We start from the raw sequence: 25,798 nt of genomic DNA, 5'->3' as shown, positions 1-25,798 counted from the left end.
GCGGGGTCCGACCAGCCGCCCACAGTACCGCAGCAGCGTTCAGGCGATCCGCTGACCCACAGCGCTCTGGCTCCGTCTCCGCTCCGCCGCCGTCCGCTCCCTCAGAGCTTTGAGACCATCTTGCCACTCTTTTTGCTTTGGACGACACTGCTTACAGGCAGGCTCTGAAAAACAATGTAGAAACACAAAAATATTCTTCTTTCAGGTGACATAAATTTATGAATGTGACATATCCAAAGCGTCTTATGTTGACTATTTGTGAAGTCCCTCGGCGTGACTATACTGTATGTGAAAAGTAACAAGAGTTCGTCTGTTCCATTGTTAAAAACGACGTGTACATGCAGGGGCGGCTGTGGCTCAGGCGGTAGAGCAGAAAAATAGACTCTGGGACAGCCCTACCATTTTCCCCAGCTTCCTGTACAACAAAAGCACTCTATCTCTAGTTCCACCTCCAATGTGTGTTGAGTGCTTTTCCGTTCACATACTATAACAAAGCCTCACAAATGCACATTTTGTTTCACAGTTATGACTGCACTGAAGTTCGCACTGAAACATTTTGGGAAATAAAAACAAAAAAGAGCTAAATTAATTGGGAGTTATTTTTCTTTTTACGGTAGACTTTTCTTTGTGGGAAGCGAGGGGGGGCGGGGGGCGAGGCCTGAGCGCAGCGCGGCACGTCCATGGAGATTTTTCTATCAGCGCGTCGGGTTTTGCTGCCTGTGCCTGTAAGATCTGCGTGGTAGGCTATCAGTGGATATCTGCTGTGATTGAGTCCTCACCGTCCTCATCATCGTAAAGTCGCCTTCAAAGCATGATGTTCGATTATAACGAACTAGTTGTGTGGCTTAGCCTTCCCAAATGTTGAGGGTAGTTTTTTAGAATTTAATATATAGAATTGGGAACGTCACATTCAATTTCAAATTGCTGACATGCACTAATTTTAGCTGCCTATAACATTTGCAAAGCTGAGCTTTTCAATAGCTTTGTAAATAGCCTACTGTTCTAGAGAAAGCCTCACGTCTTTTTCTGCCTCCCCTTTCCTTCAGTTTTATCCCAATTTAGAAATGCTTCTTTCTCTACACTTTTGTCTGTCTCTCACAGATCTTTGTTGTCACTCGACACTATTATTTGGTGTTGCTTAGCTGGAAACGATCATATTTTCACGCACGCACACTGTGACGAGAGAGGGACCATGAGTGTAGCCTATAGGCTACTACTGTATGCCCTGTCTGACAGCTTGCCCGCCGGGCGGAGTTGCCTCCTCCCGCTGGGTGAGACAGCTGTCTCGGTATGAACGGGCGTGCAGTGGGGGATGAGAGGAGCGCGAGCCGTGTGAAAACAGACGCGGGCACCAGCATTCAGGCGATCCGCTGACCCACAGCGCTCTGGCTCCGTCTCCGCTCCGCCGCCGTCCGCTCCCTCAGAGGCGGCCTTTAAAAAGAGAAAGGCTGGTGAGTACGGGTGTCGAATCCCACAGTAAGAAAACTGCAATACTGTGATTGCAGAATGCAGATTAACGTAACAAGGCTCCAGCCTTTCCCAGTAACGGCAATGAGGCCAGTAGATATAGTGTGTGTCGGTTCACTGCTCCTCCTCTGCTGTCGGCGGGGACGTGGCTTTCGGCGGCTTGCTCTGGCTTCTCTCCGTCTCTGAGACATCAGAGTGAAATCCTGCTCAATCTGCAGACAAGATATACCTGTTAACATGGGGGCCAAAATTAAAAACAGTTCTGCAGCGCACACGCACTGCTCACGCAGACACTGTTTCAGCTGTTAGAATAAGAGCTTATATCCGGCTTCTCCAGCTGGGGGGAATGCATTCAAAATATTATGTTTGAATCAATCTGGGAACCGAGAGTCTATTTGTATTTGAAAAATAGACTCTGGGACAGCCCTACCATTTTTCCCAGCTTCCTGTACAGCGTGCCTTCCTGCCACTTCTGGCGCTCTTGGAACTTCTCTCGTACAGCCTGCATCCTTGATGGCAAATAAATTAATAAATGATCATTTCAATTGCATTATCACAAATATACACAGCAATTTAGTCATTTTAACAGTTACTAGTTCACATACAGTACTGTACCTACTAGGGGTACTTGAGCAGCTTGCAGGGGGTACTTGGAATGATTGGGGAATACATTTTACCTCCAAAATGATAAATAAATAAATATATATTCCAAGTCATTTCATAAGCCCATTGTTAAAATGTGATGTGTGTGCCGCAACTAGTTCTGCTGGCAAGTGTCAACTGCTACACTGTTCTGCTACTGATAATGGCAAAAAAACAATTAAAAAGCCCAAACACCGGCAGTTCAGTGAAACATATATTTTGTATAGATTTACTTGTATGTAATCATCAACACGCATGAGTGAGGGGTACTATTGTCATGGAAAAACAGCTCAAGGGGTACATAAGACAAAAAAGGTTGGGAACCACAGTGCTGTGTACACCATGCAATACACGCTTCTGCAGTGGGTTGCACCAGCTGTGCAAAGTTGAAACGTAAGCTAGTTTGAACGTAGCAGTTAGTGTGGACTTTACACCCTAACTTAAGACACAGCTGCAGTGGGCATTAACGTTAGTAAAACGTTAGTCAACCCAGTGCAGTTCTCCGTTCAGGCGTTGGACCGACCAGTGTGTCAAATTAACGTTTATGTCCATCTGCCGCTAGTAAAACTGTCACCCTACAGTCCTCTGTAATAGACTCAGTCAACCACACGTGACAAAACTGCAACAAAAGTCGCCTACCCACGCTCTGTTCAGAGCAAAACACACGTGTCTCAAAGTCCGCTAGCAATTTAATACTCGTGTTGCACCGACCCACCTGGCGTTAATAACTTACTGTCGATAAACCACTACAAAGAGGTTTAATTAGTCAGTCCGATGCTAACGTAGCGTTAGCATGCTAACGTAGCGTTAGCATGTTATCAGCCCAGCCTGTTCAACAGATGGCTAGCATTACATGTAGGTAACTACTACTACCTGTAATGTTGCAAATCAGTTTAACCTGACACATGTTAATCAATAGTAATAAACTTACCTGGCATTTGATCCATCAAGTGAAGAAAAGGGCTTCCCAACTGCTTAATTATGTCCGTCATATTAACGCTACTGTAGGCTATAGGGGGAGAAAAATGGCGACCGAATCGGAAATAAAGTGGGCGTTAGTAGGCGTGACCATGCTGTTTACTCCAATATAATTTTGTCTGGAACTTTGCGCTCACTCTATTGCCTGCAGGTAATAATTATGCTCCAAAAGGATTAAATATTACTATTTGAGAGGAAAATAATATTTACTCTGGGAAAAATACCCTCCAGTTTTTCCTGTGTACTAGGCTACTGACGGTGGACTGCTCTGAGAGGCAGGCGAATCACAGGGCGAAGTCAGTCTTTCAGAAAGCTAATCAGACGGTGTGTTTTTGCGCCTCCTGGTGGGTGAAAACAGAAGTGGACTTACAGGTGAAAAAAAAATATTCCCACCGCAGCACTGCCGCACCTTGCGCGCAGGACAGTCGCGGGGGAGTGGTCTCAGTTTGGCTGGCTGCATCTGTATGTCACCACCTGCTCTCAGGGCTTGAAATTAACTTTTTTGACCACCTGCCAATATGGCTGCTAGATTTTAAAGTTACCAGTCAATTAGAATTTCCACTAGCCGAAATGTTTTTCTTGAAATAAACCAGAATATGAGTGGGTTAATTTAAGCATAAGTATCAGTAAGTGGCCCGGGATTTTTGCAATTCCATCGCGGGCCACTCCACACAGATGGCGCCCGAGGGCCGCATGCGGCCCTCGGGCCGTATTTTGCCCATGTGTGCACTAGACCGCCAAGAAAACCAGAACATAAACTAATGACCAAGATCAAATGTAGCGGGACGAGTTTGTAGCGTACTTTCAATTAATTTGAACGAGCCAGGAAAATAGCCTGAAAACTGACATTTAAAAGTTTCAACAAATTCAACAATAGATTCCGCTTTTAACTCATTGAGTGCCAGCCACTTTTGGAGAACGGACGCTCCCAGTGCCAGAGTTTCAGAGCGTTTTCAGTGATTTCTCGAGGCCCACAGAATATTGTGTGATATTACTATGTAAACACCGAACACACCCAAAGAACGATGAGAGTCTATTGTATAATCAGCAAAAAAAAGTTTATTGATACCATTTTCCGTTCTTTAGTTATGAGCCGGAGAAGATAGGTTGTTTTCAGCAAAACCAGGCGTTTCAAATTAGAAGCTGAGATATTCAGCCTTTTGTGAAATGAAGCATTTCAAGCACATTCACAGACTCTGAAGCTAATATTTTCTGATGTAGTGACGTGGTGTAGTTGTGTGGTGCCCTGCGTGCCCCACCCCCCTCTCCCCCCCCTCAGCTGCAAACTCCTCCCCACACTAACACACAGCCTCACGCACCCAGCGTCTATTTTCGGAGTGCTCCGTTTTTGTGCGCCGGCTCCCAGCGCGACACGGAAAAGCCAAACCGGACTGCTGAGAATGGTTTGGCCCTTCGGCGTCGGGTGCTGCTTTTCTGGCGGCTAATCGTGTGGAGAAACTATGCAGACAGAGAGACAGAGGCAGAGGGGCTCAGTTGTGGGCGCGGATTGACTGCTGTTCGCAGCTAATGTTACCTCCAGCCAGAGCAATCTATATGGCTCTGGCTGCAGCATGCATCGGTTTCTCTTTCATCACGGGGCTTTTTCCTGCTGTTTTCCTGACCTTTCTCTAATCTGGAGAGCACTGTCGCCACCTAATGAGTCCGTAAAATAGGTTATACACCTCCAATAGCTACAATATTTGTACAGAAGATGCCTGAGGCTTTGATCCACGTCCCACCGTCAAAAAACGCATTTGACGCCGATCGACGTCATTGGCACTCAACGTCACTATTTACTTTGACGCCGATCGACGTCATTGGCACTCAATGAGTTAAGACAACACAGCAGTCCTGGATCCGTCTTGGTTTACACTCAAATTTGTAGTTACAAATAAAAGCGAATCCATCTCCAAAACAGGAGTTATCTCTCATAAATGATATCCCTCCGCTATGTTCTCTTCTATCTATAAACAACACTATTTGGCAAAACTATGTTCTAAAATGTTGCCCCCCGCCACAGTCAGTTGAAAATCACAGTCGTGGGATGTGTTGAATCTGTTCACAACCGTGTTAAATGTCATGATACTTTCACGGCCTCAGTCAAATCAATGGGAAGTCAAAATCGGAAACGCTACAAAATAGGGATGTCACAATATATCGTCCCACAATATATCGCTATATCAAAACGTGATAATATGTATCGTTGAGATGAAATCTCATATCGTGAGAAAAAGAAGCTCAACATGGTGGAACTGATCTGCATCTGATTGCATGCTTGCTCTCCTTTTCATTGCTTTGGTTGAACAGACAAGGGCAAAAAAATATTGTTAAAATATTGTATCGTATCGTTATCGTGAACCCAATATCGTGTATCGTATCGTGACATCCCTACTACAAAATCATCCAGCTGCATTGGCCCTCGGTGAGAAGTTTATACTCTGGTTTCCATGGTGATCAAGAGCCAAATAACCCCCCCACGTTCAAACTTAAGTGGAGCTTGAAGCTGCTTGAAAGTTACCTCTGATCTCCTCCCTCAACCTGGCAGTGAGCACCGTCTGTGGCCGTAGCGCTTGGTCCCCCACACTGGAGGCGGTGACGGACACGTTGGTGTGGATCTGCATCTTCTGGATGGCTCCCTGGGGGCAAAAGTGTCCCAGAGCGGTGCCGTCCCCCTCGGCCACTTTGAGAAGGATGCTGTGGTTACACGGCTGGCCGGGCAGGGACCTCCTGAGGCTGCCGTGCAGCTCCACGGCACCGTGCGGGGGCGGACGCAGGGTCCAGGTCACGCTGCTCAGCGGGGCGGGGAGGCAGCTGGGCAGTGCCGGCACAGCCAGCGAGACGGTGGGCTTCTTCTGGCAGTCTTTGAGTTTTTGACATTCTGGATAAACGTGGGAACGATTATGAGACATAACAACAGGGTCATTTTTAGAGCTGGGTATTGGTTCAAATTTCAAGAATCGATTTGATTCCGATTCACAAGGTTGCGAATCGATTCATCCCGATTCGATTCGATTCGATTCGATTCGATTCCAATTCGATTAATTTCAATATCGATTTGGTCAGTGATACCAAAACGTGTTTTTTGAGCTGTAACCTGAATTACATGACTGTCCAGTTTTTAGTTACACATATATTTACTCACCAGAGCTCTGTACCACGAAGCTCGATTAGTGGTTTAGCGAGGTAACTTCAGGTTTAACCCTGGTTTGGCCGTGCTACGAAGCTAGTTAACTTCTTACCGACATATATTTCCATAGCAACTTATGCTTCACACTTAACCTGGTCCGCAGCAGGTTAAGTTGCAAGGATAAGATTAGACCTTAAATACACCGCCCACGAACCAATCGAATCAGCAGTTTGGAAAAATGGCCAACCCCTTTCTGGATGAGTTTCCCATCTAGGAAGGAGCATGAATTGTAATGTTGAATTAATCAGGACTAAAGCCTTGCACTTGTTGCAGGCTACATTTTAATTAAGCCCTACTTACCACTTTGGAATATGTTTTTATATATTCATTTTTGTGCTCTCAAGTAACCTAGATATGTTGTTTGACCCCGCTGATCGATTGCAGCTGAATAGTGAGTGGAGAAATATCACTAAACCGGCATAAAAAGGTTACATAAACGTCTCCAAAGCGCACGGTGCCGTGTGCGCAACGGAGCTGAGACTGACGACGGGTTGGAATTGAAATGGTCATGCTAGAATAGCCTACTACATCTAAACAATTTAATATGGGATCACCTGCACACAGGCGATCCCATATTAAGATGATTCATATCTAGGCTACTCCTGCATTTTGCAGCTGCAACTGTGTTGCTTTTGGCCTGTATGATGTGATTGAACTTCATATTTCCAGCATCATTATATGAAATATGGAGATATGCGACTCTGCTGACAATAGCCTATATATGTGACCACAAAATAGGCAATTTTTTATAAATGAAATCTATGCCCGCACGTACCGTGTCGATTCAGTTCAGAAGTATTTTTTTATTTTATTATCATTCTTTTTTTTATTGATTAGCCTATAGGAATTATTCAATCAGTGCGACTAAACACATCATGAGATCATTATTATTCATTGAGCCTAAATGGTCTATACATACGGATTTTGGACTGAGATAGATTACACAGCGCTTCCACAAAAGACATGCCGGTTTTGAGTTTATTGAGAGGGTGAATTGAGCTGCTGTAGATAGCCTACGTGGAGGTAGAAACCGCTCTTCAAAGAAATTACTGGTGTGGCTAAAAGTGGTCACTTTAGACAGTCATTCGGGAACAGTAATAATATCCAACGCAGATTTGTATTTGCGGTTTCATTCAATGAGGAAATAGGCGTGTCTGGCGCTGTAGGAGTTTTGGAGCAGTCCATATTGCACTGTGATTGGCAGTTGTTAAAAACCACGCCTCTTTTGCGGGCACGAGCTCCAGTGCACGGGCATTTTCATGTGCACGAGCTCTCAGCTTGATTAGAAAAACCTGGTTCGAGTTAACGAGTGGCAATCGACGTTCGCAGTACAAGCTAACTACAATCGAGCTGATCTGGTTTAGACAAATCAGATCAAGGGACAGATCCTGGATCTTCTTATACAACATTCGTGGTACAGAGCCCAGGTGGTGACAAAGGGTAAATAACAGCCTTTTCATCTGTCAATAAAGACACTTTCACAATTATGCACAGTGATTTGATTTCAGCCTATATAATTTCTAAAAGTAGATATTAATGATCAAACATTTCCATTAGGGCTGTCAAAAATAATCGATTATAAGATGCATCGCGATGCGGACCTGCACGATTCTGCATCGATTCACAAATGTCAAAAATCGATTATTAATTATTTTTATTTTTTTATATAGGTAATCAAATAAAATATAATGGAAGTACATGCAGTTGTTTATTTTAATTATGGATCATAATACAATGCAATTCTAAATGCACTTTTATTTTAAAAGTAGCCACACAGTGAGAAAAAAGAAAGTGAGAAAAAAATCATGTATTCGGGAAAAAAAGTGATGCATCGATTTAAGATGCATCGAGATGCATCGATAATCGTTATCGAATTGAATCGTAGCCCTCTGAATCGTAATCGAATCGAATCGTGAGGCCAGTGAAGATTCACAGCCGTAATTTCCATTTATGTAGCCTACAGTATTTGTTTTTGTTTCAACTACAAACATAAATAAACGTCAACTTGAAACTATGTTTCAACTACCACACACAGCATAATATTTTAGCCTGTTTATTAAAAAAAATATATATATATATATATATATATATATATATATATATATATATATATATATATATATATTAAAAAATATATATATATATATATATTTTTTTTATTAAAAAAATCGATCTCTGGACATATGAATCGATATCAAAGGATTCAAATAAAAATCGATTAAAAATCGGAGAATCGATTTTTTTTAACCCAGCCCTAGTCATTTAACGACCTGAGGGATGCCGTATGTGAGACTGAATGTCTCTGAATGAATTGGTGAAAAGGAATAAATGAAACATGGTTATTTTGTGCTGACTAAGGGCATATTTAAGTCAATGGACAACATAATAATTTAGGATGAGACGTGACTGGTGAACAAGACAATGAGAATGGTGACTTTTGGTGAGCCGATCTTTTAAATCATTCATTTTAAAACTGAACAAAGCTGCTGTGTCAGTGCAAATCTCCTACATTACGTTTTCCTTTGGATGTGAAGCATTGATCCTAGGATGGGGAAAGGTCCAAAAACTTTCATGGCCTTGTTTAATTTCCCTCAAATTCAAACACTTTCTTCCCCCCCATTAGTGCTAATTTATATTTATCCTGGTTGCTGCTCCACCCTCTGCCGATCTGGGGAGAGCCGAAAACTGGCTCCATGCTTCCTCCGAGACATGGGCAGTTAGCCAGCCGCTTCTTTTCACCTGACAGGGGAAGCTTCACCGGTAGGACATAGCACGTGGGAGGATCACGCTATTCCAATGAGTTCCCCTCCCTCCGAATAGGCGCCCCGAACGACCAGAGGAGGAACCACATTAGCAACCAGGATATTGCATGTTTTGGTGAAGGGGTTCCTATATGAAGGAAACCCCCGGGAGGCACGGGGAGAACATGCAAGCTCCACACAGAAAGGCCCTTTTGACGACCCCACCCGGGCGGTGGGCACTCGAGGACATGCGGACGGGCGCGCATTCCTTCAGCGTTCACAGCGTCCCAGGTGGGAATCGAACCCAGGACCTTCGAGCTGTGAGGCGACAGCGCTTACCACTGCACCACCGTACCCCCCGAAATTCAAACACTTTCAAGGATTTTCAAGGCCTGTGGAAACCCTGGTGAATAACACCTGGGCCTGTACAGTATGACTTAAAGTAGGAGTTACCTATGACTCTTGTGCCGATCACCTGCACGTCTTCAGGAAGACAGTCCTTAAATGACAGCTGAGTAACGCTGCCTGGCGGAAGAGTGATCTGCCCCTGGGCGGCGCCGGAGTTCATCTTCATCTCGCAGTCGGAGGCCGGTCTCATCTTCCGAATGTGAAGAGAGAGACCCTTCTCTTTCTTCAGGTCGACCTGACAAAGCACTGCATCAAACATGACAAGAAAAAACACATGAGCATCTCTTCTCCCTCTCTCACAGCACACAGTACATAGCCCCAAACGGACACGGGAAAAGGAAGTGGCGGAAAAGCCACCGTCACTTCCTTTCCCGCGTCCGTTTGGGCTATTCACTAATAACGTTAACGCATAAACACACTGCATAGAAGACGTTAGGGCATTCACGACTAGTGAATTTTACAAGTCGACTAGTCGTCCCTAAAGGTATTCGACTAGTCTTTTTTATTTTCCACTGTTGTTGTAAGACGAGTTGACGTCTTCTAGGGCATTCACAGACTAGTCGACTAGTAAAACCACTAGTCGACACTGTGCTTAGTAGTCGACTAGTCGTTTTCTTTTTCTTTTTTTTTATCTTTAAGAAAGAACATGAGGTATTTACACGACATACATGGACTATCATATCCCATATCCCATATCCCCCACAAAGAATTGGACAAACAACCAAACAAAAACAATGCATTCAGCTCCTATCCTGATAAGCCTAATGACACTGGGGTAAAAAGTTCTTAAAGTCAAACTCTGTATGTGGTTGCCATATTTTGGGGATGTCTAAGAATCTGCCTTTGCTCTTGTAGTAAATGTTATCCAACGTATGGTAGCTTGAGAGTTCATTCCACCAGTGAACTACAGCTGGGGGATTGGATGCTTTCCAATTTAAAGCTATGCATTTCCTAGCTGCCAACAGGGCAAGATCTATGTATTTACTTTGAATGCATTGTTTTTGTTTGGTTGTTTGTCCAATATTCTTGTTTGTTCTTGGATTATTGTGTATCTTATGCAGTTTTCTTGTTTTGTTTTGTTGTGTTTTGATGTTCTTTGTGGGGGATATGGGATATGGGATATGATAGTCCATGTATGTTGTGTAAATACCTCATGTTCTTTCTTAACACGTTCACTGCCAATGACGAGATATCTCGTCTTACAAAATCCAACGGTTGACTGCCAATGACGAGATATCTCGTCTTAAAAAAAAAAAAAAAAAAATTGACGGTGGGACGTGGATCAACGCCCCCCACGTCTCCTATAAAATTATTAGAGCCACCGAACGTGTACAACCCATTCCACCGACCCCCTAAGTGGCGACAGTGCTCTCCTGACTAGAGGAAGGCAAGCAAAAAGCAGTGTGATCAAGCCATTCTCATGAAAATGGATTGGCGAAAACGCTTTCGTTTTCGCGCTGATTGCTGGCGGTGCGGGATTGCAAATTTGCATAATAGATTACGGGTGGAACACACTTTGAAACACGCAGCATAAATATGACCAGAATCGCAAAAGCTTCATCAAAGCTCTCAACCGAAACTCCAAGAAACGAGCGAGCCCATCCAGACTTGGCCAGCGGCCGCCAGCAGACAGGCACAGCAGCAGCAAAGCAGTGAGCCTGGTGACGCGAGGTTACAGCAGCAACAGAAACGAGCTTGTGACACGCCCGCTGCAGCCAAGAAGAACACACACGGAGGGAGGAGTTTGAAGGAGAGGGGTGTTTCCTGCTGTTATGGAGGAAATGACTGTTCAAAACTATTGTTTAGATGTCTGACGTCTTACTGATGCCAAAAATGAATGGTTAAAGTGACTGTTCTATCGAATTTCACAAAAAGCCATTTATCTCAGAATAAATTTTCAGACGCTGAAACCATGCTGTATTCAACTGCTAATGCTTACATAACTACTAACTCTACAAACTAACTCTTTTAGACAGAGAAAGCACACATTCTATTAATTCTTTTGAGATATTGTGTGTTCACAAAATCCTAACAGAAAAGAATCCTCGGCTCTTGAAAGATGAGCCAGAATCCTCAAAAAAAAACCTTGGCAGAAGCTAACTACAGTATTGAAAAACGGCTGGCAGTGAATGTGTTAAAGGAGAACTAACCCCCAAAACACTTTTTTTCAGCTTTTAACCAATATATGACTTTGGGGGTGATGTGTGAAGAATTCTGGTCAAAATTTCCACATTTGACACCAAACTGTTGCCATTTGACCATTTGTATCATTTTTCAGCAGCATATCTGGCATAAGCGCCCTCTAAGGGTGGAACACTGCTTTTTTTTCTTCTCTCAAATGAATGGGATATTTGGTACAACCTGACGTCACGGTGGGTTTAGCGCGTGCATCTGGTGCATCTCCAAAGCCTATACAACTAGGCAAGATGGAAAAACCTCACTTAGTATCAGGCTCCAGAGGGCTCTAACTGAAGTAAAAAAAAATCTGTTTGCTCTTAAAATACTGAACCAAACTTCGTCAAAGTTGGCACATGTCTTAATTATAGTTAGTTTCCCGCTGAATGTGTCATTACTTTATTAATATCTTACCTGGATAAGCTCTAATTATGTTGTTTATATTATCAGTCCAAGTTGGAAGCACTGTCTCCAGCCCAGGCAGGCAGGAGCGGGCGGGAGAGAGTCGTACTGTAAACCTCATGCACTAGCCCCAAGCTCCGGGGGCGCGCGCAGCAGCAGCTGGGCTCTCTCGGACTCGGCCAGAGCAGAGAGAGCACAGTCTGACATTTCCGCGGCTATCAGTCCGACTTGGAAGCACTTTCTCTCGGCCAGTCAAACGGGAGAGTCTGCTCTCTCATGCACCCGCGGGGGAGCGCGCAGCAGCAGCACACAGCAGCAGTGAGAGGCGGGGGCTTTCAACAGTCTGACATTTCAGCAAACAAATCTCGTCGCAGTTTAGCGGACATGTAAAATATAACGCTATACTACGACGTGACAACGTGACAAAGCTTCTCTAAACATATCGGCTAATATAATATCGTCACTGTGTACAAGCAACGCCAACTTTTCAGGAAATCAAGTCAGCAGAGCAGAGCGACTGGCTCTGTGTGTGTGTGTGTGCTCCTCGGGGGGATTTGCATGAGAACAGTCTGTGAGGAGGAGAAGAGCTCTGCCCTGCACTGCCTGCGCCCTGAGAGGAAAAATCAGAGGTGCTGCAACTTTTAACAAGAATCACGAAAAGCCCAAAAACGCGAATTAAAAACGGATTTCATTGCGCGGTTTATCTCTAGTTAGACGAGGGAATTACGTGGAGAAATCTCGCATTGTGTTACCCCAGAGCGAGAGGTTTGTCCTATTGTGCGGTGTGCTGCTGTAACGAGCCCACGTCACTTTGCTCTCGTAACGTAGTTTGACACGCTGCCATAGAGATACATGCAGAAAAATAATTAAATTTCTAGTTCGCCACTGAATTACCAAATTGATATAACTTTCAACCATTTTGAGCAAAGCTGTTTCCAAACAGGCCACCAGCGTTGGCTAGTTGTTGATATTTATAAAGATATTGCCCCTCTCAAATAAATTATTTTTGAGGCGGTAGGCAAACTGTAATGGCGTCGATTTCCGAAAAAAAATCTTGACTTGAACACAGCCAAAGAGTCTAGTATAGACAAGAGCATATGTCATTTCTTGTTTTTTTCCATAGGTATTTTCAAATCACTGTTCTGATACATATCTAGGGGGTTAGTCCTCCTTTAAAGATAAAAAAAGAAAGAAAAAGAAAACGACTAGTCGACTACTAAGCACAGTGTCGACTAGTGGTTTTACTAGTCGACTAGTCTGTGAATGCCCTAGAAGACGTCAACTCGTCTTACAACAACAGTGGAAAATAACCGTAAAGTCGCGGCGCAAGTTGCTGTTCAGACTGTAAACAGTGGAGCACGGAGGCGGAAAAAGAAGTGATGGTGGCAGGAGAGGCGCGCTGTACAGGAAGCTGGGGGGAAACGGTAGGGCTGTCCCAGAGTCTATTTTTCAAATAAAAATCAACTCTGGGAGAGGGGTACGGTGATGCAGTGGTAAGCGCTGTCGCCTCACAGCTCGAAGGTCCTGGGTTCGATTCCCACCTGGGACGCTGTGAACGCTGAAGGAATGCGTGCCCGTCCGCATGTCCTCGAGTGCCCACCGCCCGGGTGGGGTCGTCAAAAGGGCCTTTCTGTGTGGAGTTTGCATGTTCTCCCTGTGCCTCCCGGGGGTTTCCTTCATATAGGAACCCCCTTCACCAAAAACATGGAATATCCTGGTTGCTAATGTGGTTCCTCCTCTGGTCGTTAAGGGCGCCTGTTCAGAGGGAGGGGAACCGGTTGGAATAGCGTGATCCTCCCACGTGCTATGTCCTACCGGTGAAGCTTCCCCTGTCAGGTGAAGAGAAGCGGCTGGCTAACTGCCCATGTCTCGGAGGAAGCATGGAGCCAGTTTCGGCTCTCCCCAGATCGGCAACCAGGATAAATAAATTAAATTAGCACTAATGGGGGATAAAAATTGGGGGGGGGGGGGGGTGTATTAAAAAAAAAAAAAAGACTGATCTGGTTCCAAGATTGTTGCATTCATGACTCAACCATGTGGTAATCTCAGAGTTCCCCGATGTGACGGCTCAGATCAACTCAATGAGGGCATCTTTCCAAGGTACCATTTCATCATTACTCTCCAAACGTCAAGTATGGCTCATCCCAAACTGAGTCAAGAAGATGGGGAAATCCTACCAGAGCCTTGGCTGACAAACTTGCAATGTGAGGAAACAATGTACAAGACCTGATATAATCTATAATACAGTATTGGGAGGATTGTATTACGCACATGCTGCAACACGTTAACAAAACGTTGTTCACCTTTCAAACCAGAAGGCACTTGGAGTGTTTAAACCTCCACCAATACTGAACAATTCTCCAACTTGCTGCTACACCCCCAAAGACGTCAATCATATCATCATCAGTTCCATTTTAGCTTTAAGTTTTCTGTGAACTGGGATGAGGGGACCTACATGCTATCCCACACCTGGGACGCAGTCCTCCTCCATAAACTACCGGCCAGCAGGGGGCATGGTCATCCTGCCTATCCAGGTGGGGTGGCCAACCCTTCATAAACCAGCCATACAGCACGTCACAACAACATCACGTGACGTCTCTGAGGAAGACTGCAGGAAGCAGCAGTCGAAGCTGTCAGGCATGACAGAAAACACACAGTCTTTCCGTAAGAAAAATTAATAATCAAGTCTCTATCTCCGTATTATAGGTGTGGCAAAAAAAAATAAAGTCTAATAGTGGCAATTCCAGTCCGATCCGGGTCACCAGGTGTGGTGGATGGTTATGTGTATAGGGTTATGTGGTGGAGGCGATGTTTTCACCGCTGTTACTACAACAGTGGTGACAAACATAACCTCCTTGGGCAGAGGTCAAAAGATAACAGCAAAAATGTCACCGATGCCAAACTGTACCACAAAGTACACACATGGTTGTACAAACCTGTGGAACGTGTCCGAGCAGCAGAGACCTTGAAGTTCAGAGCGAGTCCGGGAGAACCCGCGCGTCTCCGGTCCATCTCGCAGTTCCTCAGGGTCATGGAGAAGTTGCCCGCGATCTGGGCGGGCTGGGAGTCCGTCAGCTTCAGCACCGAGGTTCCTCGTCCTTTGGAGTGGTAGTACTCCACCGCCGTCTTCTTCTTCAGACAGCGGGGCAGGGTGCTCTTTAAGAACTCAACGGCCGTGTCGTGTCTGCCCGGAACCTGAAAGTCCCACTCCATCAGGTCGTCGTCGGGGAAACTGTCCGGGTAGTTTGGAGACAGCAGCTCCGTGGACGAGGTCCCCTCGGGTAAAATCAGTTTGATTTTGGCAAGGGCTGAGAGAGACACACAAATACACGCGGACATTCAGAAGATGTGATTTTTTGTCTACAATCATCTCTACATTCTATTCCACTATATCACTAGGGCTGGGTATTGGTCCAAATTTCAAGAATCGATTTGATTCCGATTCACAAGGTTCCGAATCGATTCATCCTGATTCGATTCGATTCATTTCAATATCGATTTGGTTAGTGATACTAAAACATGTTTTTTGAGCTGTAACCTGAATTACATGATTGTCCAGTTATGTAACACAGGGGTTCCCAACCTTTTTTGCGCCAAGGACCGGTAGATACATGGGGGGAAAAGTTGCGGACCGGTTGTCGATTTTAATGGTTTTAGTTACACATATATTTACTCACCAGGTAGTGACAAAGGGTAAATAACAGCCTTTTCATCTGTCAATAAAGACACTTTCACAATTTTGCACAGTGATTTGATTTCAGCCTATATAATTTCTAAAAGTAGATATTAATGATCAAACATTTCCATTTATGTAGCCTACAGTATTTATGTTTTTGTTTCAACTACAAACATAAATAAACAACTTGAAACTAGAGCCCGGCCGATATATCGGTTCGCCAATATTACCGATATTGGCCGATTACCGATAAATCATATCGGCCGATATATATATATATATATATATATATATATATATATATATATATATATATATATATATATATATATATATATATTTTTAGTTATAGACAGCATGTTGTGTATATTTGATATTTTTTCTTAACTATTTGTTCTATTGTGTTTTTGTATTTCTAGTTATTTATAATGATTAAATTCCCAGTTAAGTTTACCGTTTCATTGCATTGAGTTTATTAATAAGCTGTAAAATATCCTGCCTACATTACATATTTCAATTCATGTCAACTCATATCTTTGTCAAGTGTTTGATATTTGAGGTTGCTGATGTGGTGCCTCCTCTGGTCATTAACTCATTCAGTGCCAGCCACTTTTGGAGAACGGATGCTCCCAGTGCCAGAGTTTTCAGAGCGTTTTCAGTGATTTCTCGAGGCCCACAGAATATTGTGTGATATTACTATGTAAACACCGAACACGCACAAGAACGAGCTGGCTCTATTGTATCATCAGCAAAAAAAAGTTTATTGATACCATTTTCCGTTCTTTAGTTATGAGCCGGAGAAGATAGGTTGTTTTCAGCGTTTTCAGGCTTTTCAAATTATTAGCTGAGATAATCCGCCTTTTGTGAAATGCAGCATTTCAAGCACATTCACTGAGTCTGAAGATAATATTTTCTGATGTAGTGACGTAGTTGTTGTGTGATGCCCTGCGTGCACCACCCCCCTCCCCCCCTCCCCCCGTAAACTCCTCCCCACACTGCACACAGCCTCACGCAACCATTATATTTTCGGAGTGCTGCGTGTGTGTGCTGCTGTCGGCTCTCAGCGCCACAGCAGGGAAGAGCCAACCCGGATTGCTGAATGGTTTGGCGTCAGGGGCTGCTTTCCTGTCTGCTAATCGGGTGGAGAAACTATACAGACAGACAGACAGACAGACAGGGACAGAGGGGCTCAGTTGTGAGCGCGGATTGACTCCTGTTCGGAGCCAATGTCAGCTCCCGCGACAGAGCAAATGGCTCTGGGAGCATGCATCGGGTTGTCTTTGATCCACGGCTTTTAGGCTGTTTCTCGGACCTGTCTCTAATCTGGACTGCACCGAGCAAGCACTGTCGCCACCTAATGAGTCCGTAAAATAGGTTATACACCTCCAATAGCTACTATAGTTGTACAGGAGCTGCGGAAGGCTTTGATCGACGTCCCACCGTCAAAAAACGCATTGGACGTCGAAGGACGTCCGTGGCATTCTACGTCACTATTTAATTGGACGTCGAAGGACGTCCATGGCATTCAATGAGTTAAGGGCGCCTGTTCAGAGGGAGGGGAACTCGTTGGAATAGCGTGATCCTCCCACGTGCTATGTCCTACCGGTGAAGCTTCCCCTGTCAGGTGAAAAGAAGCGGCTGGCTAACTGCCCATGTGGAAGCATGGAGCCAGTTTTCGGCTCTCCCCAGATCGGCAGAGGGTGGAGCAGCAACCAGGATAAATAAATTCAAAATTAGCACTAATGGGGGATACAAATTTGATTAAAAAGAAAAAAGAATATCGGCCGATATTATCGGTATCGGAATTTTTTTACTCCCTAATATCGGTATCGGCATCGGCCTCAAAAATCCAGTATCGGTCGGGCTCGTTTCAACTACCACACACAGCCTATAATATTATAGCCTATGTTTTTTTTTTATAAAAAAATCGATCTCTGGACATATGAATCTATATCAAAGGATTAAAATAAAAATCGATTAAAAATCGGATAATCTATTTTTTTAACCCAGCCCTATATATCACCTGTTCATCATCAGGGGTAAAAGTCTGAAAGTCACATGAGAGAGAATTCACGAAAAGACGCCAAAACGAGGCCATTTAAGCAAAACTCACATTTGATTTCCTCTCCGACGGACACGTGGAACTGGGCATCCTGCAGCTTCTGCTCAGGCGCAACGTCCAGAGAGAACCTGCCTCGATTCAGCACCTGAGCGCTGCTGATGGCACCCGTCCTGCAGTACGTGCCGATGGCCACCTCCTCCCCAGAGGCCTGCAGGGCCCGGAGGCTGTAGGTGTGTCTGTCTGGACAGCTGTCCGACGGACTGATCTGTCTCAGGCCCGTCTTGGTGAAGTCGATCTGGAACGCGCAGAAGGCAGACGCCTTCAGGTTCCAGGTGAAGGTGCGTTTGAAATGCTTAAAAGGAAGGGAGCCAAATTCCATCTGCATGATATCACCATCACAGGACCTTGTTGTGCAACCTGAGGAGAGGAATTATATTTGTCAGTAGGGCTGGGTTAAAAAAAATTGATATATCGATATTGAATCGATATTCATGTGAAGGAACAAGTATCGATACATAAATCCCAGTATCGATCTTTTAAAATGCATTTTACAATTTTTTTTTTTTTTTTTTTTATAAACATAGGCTATAATATTATAGGCTGTGTGTGGTAGTTAAAACATAGTTTCAAGTTGACGTTTATTTATGTTTGTAGTTGAAACAAAAACATAAATACTGTAGGCTACATGTGCATTGTGCATGCACCATGAGCCAGATGTACAGACCTCAAATCTGTTTGCACTAATGTTTGTGAACTGGAAATGTTCATGAGCTGAGCTGTATTCAATTTTATTTTATTTTATTTACAAAGCATTTATACTCTATGAAACACTGTTTACAACATGCTGCTGTTCAATGATTCTGTTGTATAGTGGAAATCTAAATTTGTTTGGCTTCTCACAGAAGACTGTAAAGAAAGAGACAGAAGACTGTAAAGAAACATAAGATGTTGAATGACTATGTTGACTATGGTCATGTTTAAATAAAAAAGAATTACATGATGTAACTGCTTGCTTTATGGTCAATTCTTAATGTAAATATTAATATTTTTTAATAATGCACCAGGTTAGAGGGTTCCTTGTACAATTTACAGCATTAGTTCTTTGAGAATCTCTTCCAGTATCAAAGCAAAACTGGTATTGTAACTAAAATATCGATATCGATATCGTATCGTATCGGAAATCGTATCGACTTGGGACCTTGTGTATCGGAATCATATCGTATCGGGAAGTCAGTGGCGATACCCAGCCCTAGTCAAGAGTCCATTTTGAATGGAGTCAGAGCGGAGTCAGCCCGGACTAAAACCAGGAAATACATCTCATTCCCTGATCAATGCTTGAGCTGTTTGCCGCTCATCCCTCTATGGTTTGAAGGTATGCGTGTGTTTACTTGTGTTTTTATAGCATAACCGCTGTGGAACTATCAGAGAATAATGTTTAATCCGTGCGTTTGAACGGTTTGTTAGCGCTCTCTCTCCACATAAACACAACCTCGCTCGACCACATAAACACAGAACACAGCAAAACAATGTCCCATCACTAAAATACACGCAGGGCGAAACGTCTCTCAAACATAAACACACTGCCACACTATTATATGGGCCAGAAGTGATCGTTTTGAGGGGAAACGTTTGTATAATTATACAATATTTTTTTTATGAAATAGCTGCATAATTTAACCCTAACCCTACACATGCTGTTGTACTGTATATCAGTGACTGTGATGACCTTTGACCTATTCTACCACTCAATCACAGCAGTCCATTTCGTGTGATATTGCTATTATACAACAGTTGCATAATCAAAGCTATTCATCAATGGTCGTTTGAGAGAACAGATGACTGTCTGTTGTCTCTGCCAACAAAAACTGTTCCCTCAACTCAATGTTGCCAAGCAACAGGTAAACTCTTTCCCAACTGCAGCTTAGCTGCTACTTTGAGGTTTTGCAAAGCCAACCAATTCAGTTTACCTAAGCTTAAATAAACTGGGAATAATCCCAGTTCACTTTCTTCGCTGTCGCTATTAAAGCAGCTATGAGCAAGATTTTCGATTGTTATTAAAGCCCCAATCAGTAATTTTTTTGATTTTTTTTACTGTAATATAAGATATTTTTAGTCATAGGACATGGTAGATTGACTTGTAATAGGGAGACTCTCACCTTTATTTATCCCACACCGCCCTCCATTGGCCAGCCCTGGGACTAAGCAGTTTGCTGCCAGCGTCCCGAGGCAAGATGCGCGCATGCGCTCTACAGCGGCAGCGTTGTCTTCCTGGAAACCAGGAAGTAACTCGATTCGGATTTGCTACGAAAATGATGCTTCACGGACCTATGTATTATTATTTTATCACGTGGTGAGTACCTGATGTCACAACATGTACATAGAGCTTTCTGGCGCTGTGTTTTGTTGACTTTGAACGGCGATATCGTTATCGATACTATTGCACGCAGAGGGCGCAGTTTCTCCAATAGCAAAACTTGGAAAAGTTGCTGAATGGGGCTTTAAACAGTCTAAATGTAATATTGATGCATCACATCTTACCTATAATAGTGCCTGAGACCAAAGCCGTGTGAATCGGAGATTGTCTCTTGATGATTATAGAGTCTGTGTCTGTCTTCCAGCGGGCCGGATAAACCAGGAAGTGAAACGAAACGGTTTACGGCAGCTGCCTGCCTTCAACCGTTTCGCTCTGCCTAGCAACAGACCATAAACATGGAGAACGCCATGCAGGGGCTTGCTACTCTCGTGAACATCTCTCGTTATATTCTAACAGTTTGTTTTGAAGTTATTTTGTTATTTTGTGGTTATGGCCGAAGTGGCTGCCGCAAACCGTTTCATTTCACTTCCTGATCTGCCCCGGCCGCAGACAGACTAATCGTCAAGACAACACTGGCCCGATTCACTCGGCGTTCAAGCGAGACTACTCGGCGTTGGTCTCCTCTACTATTAGAGGTAAGATGTGATGCATCAATATTAAATTTAGACTGTTTAATAAGAATCGAAAATCTTGCTCGTAGCTGCTTTAAGTGCAAATTAAGTTTAGAGTTATGTGTGGACATGTGACTGGGAATATCTGGTAAGCATTTGCATGTTGTGCGACACTGTATTGTCTGCTAGTGCTTTCCGGCCGGTTAGTGAGCTAGCAGCCACACACACACGCGCGCGCGCGCGCTACGGCGCTACGTGTGAATGTAACGGCGTTGTGTAGGTGGTACTTGCAGCAACCCATGTTAAGGGCTTGCCCAGGGGTGGGATACGAACCGCCGACCTTCGGCTTGGGAGTCCGACATGTTAACCGCAACACCAAGAGAGCTAGCCCCCTTGGCGGAGCTGATTAACATGCCTTTATACCTGGGGAGTGAGTTTAACCAATCCACTCGCTACCACTCTGGACTCACGAGGAATCCACACTGATTCACCTCGGTTACACGAACACAGCCTAATCACGGTTACATGAGAACACTTGAGAAGCGGAGTGATACATATAGTAAAAAGCTATTTCATTTCATTCACAGAATGCCTCTTGTCCAATCAAATTACTTGAACTTCAGTTGAAGGTTTCCATTAGGGGTGTCACGATACACTCAGTTCACGATACGATACGATACACGATATTGGGTTCACGATAACGATACGATACGATATTTTAACAATATTTTTTTGCGATCGATTTGTAAGTTGAGGGGGCATCCTCCACGCTGATTTGAGTCATTTCACCATTTTCATCCTCCGTGTCTGCAACGTCCCTCGTCTGTTCAAACAAAGCAATGAAAAGGAGAGCGAGCATGCAATCAGATGCAGATCAGTGAACCACCATGTTCCGCTTCTTTTTCTCATGATATGAGATTTCATCTCAACGATACGTATTGTCACGTTTTGATATCGCGATATATTGTGGGACGATATATTGTGACATCCCTAGTTTCCATGCTTCTCTTCAGGATACGGACATTCTACCACCCTTGGTATAAAACCCTTTGTATACCCATTGGTCAAATTGAAAACAACCCCGTTTTTCTTAGTTCCTGAAAAGACATTGGATATTTTGGAGACATTTTGGAGATTTTCATTGGATATTGACAATAATTCACTTTGAACTAGGGATGTTCGATATTGGCTTTTTTACCGATATCCTATATCCGATAATGTCCAACTCTTAATTTCCGATACCGATATCAATTGATACCGATATAAGCGGGCTTTTTTTGCACCAAAATTTCAGGTAACAAGTTACATAATGTAGCTTAATGTAGCTGAAGAGTTTAATATATAATATGCATGTTGTGTTAAAGTTGTAAGTGTTATTGGGGCAGTGGTGGCCCAACGGTTAGAGAAGCGAACTTGTGACCAGAAGGTCGTCGGTTCAATCCCCGGGACCGGCAGGATAAAGCTGGGTGGGGAAAGTGAAAAGGCAGCGCTTGCCCCTCCCTCATTACCACCACTGAGGTGCCCTTGAGCAAGGCCCTTAACCCCAACCGCTCCAGTGGAGCTGATCAGTGGCCAGCAGATCAGACTGTGGTTGTACTAGGCAGCTTCCAGGTATGAATGTGTGCGTGAATGTGAACAGGGCACTCCTGAAAAAGAGAGCATTGCTCTCAGTGAGACTCCCCCTGTATAATAATAAAAAAAATAAAAAAAAATGATCGGCATGAAAACCGATACCGATATTTTCCGATATGAATTTTTTATGCTAATATCGGCCGATAATATCGGACATCCCTACTTTGAACCCATTCCATATAGCGACACACCCTCCCGACTACAGTAGATTCAGATTGTCTCAGATACGTTCATCATCATATAACCACCCACACATCCAAACCCATACGTACCTATGCTTCGTATAATTTCCACACTGAAGACATCTTGTGGACTGGGACACTTAAACTCCAGTGGGACAGCACCGTCGTTGTCTGTGAGCTGTACAGATGGAGCACATCGTTGGGAGGGTCTCGTCCCGGTGCACACGGTGCACGTCGACCCTTTCACCCTACTGATGTTGAAGATGGTGCCTCTGTCAGGTGTGACCGTCAGCTTCTGGACCCCTAGATAACATAATATTCCTGTAATGCGTGTTTTAATGAGCCAGTTATATTTCTTTGCATTCTTAGACATTATAGTTTTTGTTTTTTGTTCATGTTTCTAACAATTGGCCAAGTTAGTAGTTAGTTGATGGGATAGGAATTCTGCCAGATGACAGGCACTAGAGGCACCATTTTCTACTTCATTTGGAAGAGAAAATTATCCTGAAATGAAGATTTGATTGACAGCTGCATGTCGTGATATGATTGGTTGAAATGGGGTAGAAATTTGATAGTACTGGGTGACATCAGCAAACTGTACATTACTGTTATCAATGAAATCTTGAAAAATGAACTTTTGATGTGAAAAAAACTAAAGAAATTAGATTGTTGTGATTTGTTTTGCATACATTATTAAATAGGTGCACTGCATACCCAGGTATTTGAACTAAAAGAAAAGAAAAGTCATTTTTGGGTTCAGCTCGACTTTAAAGCCATTTTGATCTAAAGGGTTATGCTTAAATGGCAATGCTTGAAATGTGTTTCTTAGACAAACATAAATAGTGAAGATGATGCCAGTTATGTTATATGAAATTCCTTCCAAAGCCTTTGCCCTCTCCATGAAGGCAAAGGGGTTGGCTATAAAGAATCTAAAATATAAGATTGATTTTGTTTTGGTTTTGGTCTCGGCATAATTCCATTTCTGTTATTTCATCGTTTTTGACGTCTTTTGTAAAAATGTGAAAAATAGTAAAAACTAAGACATACTATGTGGTGTGTCCGGTATGTGCCTGTTTTTGCAGTTGACAAAGTCAGGTATGCTTCACTCCCTCCTGACTAACCCAGCCTACATTCAGAGCTACGCACTCCTGAACAAACACGCCTGTTCACACAGCGAGTCATCTGCCAAGAGAATTTGCATTTAACTCTGTATTGCCTCACGTCTCTCTGTGTTCTGTCTCTGATGGTTCCATGAGCTTTCAGATGAATATGAAATCATATAACTTTCTGTGATTCTTTGACAGTTTTCTTTTTCTGAACAGAAACTACAAACCTGCTCAGTCAAGTCAAGTCACAGGACATGTAGGCTACTACTGATTGCAACACCCATCATGTATTCATGTTCATATTGAGTGTTAACCAGGTTCTACCATTAGTTTTCTTTCATTTGAAACGTTTCTCAGGGCAAAACAAAACACTAGGAATGTTATTAATATGCCTATAGTCAAAAACTGAAGACAACCTGAACTGTTTATCATATTATTATGGCTACATACCACCGCTGGTGTCCACCACTAATATTTTACAGGAAATCAGACTCACCAACAACACCTGAAGCCTGAGACTTACCTGATATATTGAAGACGGCGAGTGTCAGTAGGACAAATATGTGCAGCAGAGCTCCTCTGGCTGCTGACGCGGACCCGGAGAGAGAGGAGTGGAGAGCCGCGCACATTGTTGTTATGGCTCGTTGTCTGTGACACCGCGGGGACCGCGTCCACTGAACTTAAGATACACTTCTTCCGTCTTCAGATGGAGACGATGATGAATATTAGCAAAGACTTCCACAACACTTCCTGTTTCTGTGGGCGCGTCATCGTCATCTCACCTCCACCCAGGTAAAGGCGTGGCTGACTCGGCCATTTTGACCAATAGGCAATAAGCCTACTATCCAGCAGGCGATATTTATTTTCCCATGATGGCGAAGGCTAGGCGAAGGCATGACCCGCCCCTCTCTGCCTCTGATTGGCTGACAAGTCTTTCCTCGTTAGATGCTGGGGGATCTGCGGAGCTGCTCAAGGTCGATATTGGAAATATAATGAACGGGCCCCTCAATCAATGTAAGGGAAAAAATGCGAGGTATCCTACAATTTGAGCAGATGGAGGCTTGATGTCCTCAGGGAGGTAGAGTGCGTTTTCATGCTGCCGCTTGAGTCACTCTTCCTTATTTTCTATTTTAACAATGAAGCAATAGCAGCATGGCACCAATCATCAATATAAAGGCACATTCTGTCATTCTTTTGGAGTTGCACTCTAAGGCTGCGTATCGCCACTGACTTCCCGATACGATACGATTCCGATACACAAGGTCCCAAGTCGATACGATTTCCTATACGATACGATTCGATATCGATATTTTAGTTACAATACCAGTTTTGCTTTGATAATGGAAGAGATTCTCAAAGAACTAATGCTGTAAATTGTACAAGGAACCCTCTAACCTGGTGCATTATTAAAAAATATGAATATTTACATTAAGACTTGACCATAAGCCGTTACATCATGTAATTCTTTTTTATTTAAACATGACCAACATAGTCATTCAACATCTTATCTTTTTTTACAGTCTTCTGTCTCTTTCTTTACAGTCTTCTGTGAGAAGCCAAAGAAATTTAGATTTCCACTATACAACAGAATCATTGAACAGAAGCATGTTGTAAACAGTGTTTCATAAAGTATAAATGCTTTGTAAATAAAATAAAATAAAATAAAATAAAATAAAATAAAATAAAATAAAATAAAATAAAATAAAATAAAATAAAATAAAATACAGCTCATGAACATTTCCAGTTCACAAACATTATAGTGCAAACAGATTTGAGGTCTGTACATCTGGCTCATGGTGCATGCACAATGCACATGTAGCCTACAGTATTTATGTAAATAAACGTCAACTTGAAACTATGTTTTAACTACCACACACAGCCTATAATATTATAGCCTATGTTTATTTATTTTTTTAAAGCATTTTGTGTGTGTGTGTGTGTGTGTGTGTGTGTGTGTGTGTGTGTGTGTGTGTGTGTGTGTGTGTGTGTGTGTGTGTAAAATATCGATACTGGGATTTATGTATTGATACTTGTTCCTTCACATGAATATCGATTCAATATCGATATATCGATTTTTTTAACCCAGCCCTATTGCACTCTCAACAATTACTTTTGATCAGGTTGCATGCTTTTTGATTGGCACCCTCACTTCTCTCCCATCGCCTTTGAATCTCAGGTTCTAGCCGGGCTTCTACTGTTTTTTCAAACTAATCAC

At 43.3% G+C, this 25,798-nt stretch overlaps 1 protein-coding gene across 2 annotated transcripts in view; it reads right to left on the bottom strand.

Annotated features, from left to right (window-relative positions):
• The window catches only part of cdcp1a (CUB domain containing protein 1a), a 38,546-nt gene extending 14,233 nt beyond the window's left edge, over window positions 1-24,313 (bottom strand). The window contains exons 1-6 of one of the 2 annotated variants that reach the window (XM_083662594.1): window positions 24,107-24,313; window positions 22,568-22,798; window positions 17,790-18,155; window positions 14,937-15,308; window positions 9,469-9,669; window positions 5,606-5,965 (exon numbers count right to left, since the gene is read on the bottom strand). In XM_083662594.1, the coding sequence (XP_083518720.1) occupies window positions 5,606-5,965; window positions 9,469-9,669; window positions 14,937-15,308; window positions 17,790-18,155; window positions 22,568-22,798; window positions 24,107-24,212 (1,636 nt within the window). In that variant the 5' untranslated portion in view covers window positions 24,213-24,313. The remainder of the gene's footprint in view (window positions 1-5,605; window positions 5,966-9,468; window positions 9,670-14,936; window positions 15,309-17,789; window positions 18,156-22,567; window positions 22,799-24,106) is intronic. The other variant, XM_083662595.1, reaches the window with a different exon arrangement.
• Between the last annotated feature and the right edge of the window lie 1,485 nt (window positions 24,314-25,798).

Source organism: Poromitra crassiceps (assembly GCF_964638095.1).
Source record: "Poromitra crassiceps genome assembly, chromosome: 29".
In the NCBI taxonomy this organism is placed as follows: Eukaryota; Metazoa; Chordata; class Actinopteri; order Beryciformes; family Melamphaidae; genus Poromitra; species Poromitra crassiceps.
Note: the sequence above shows the minus strand (reverse complement) of the source record. Positions and strands in the feature narration are given on the sequence as shown.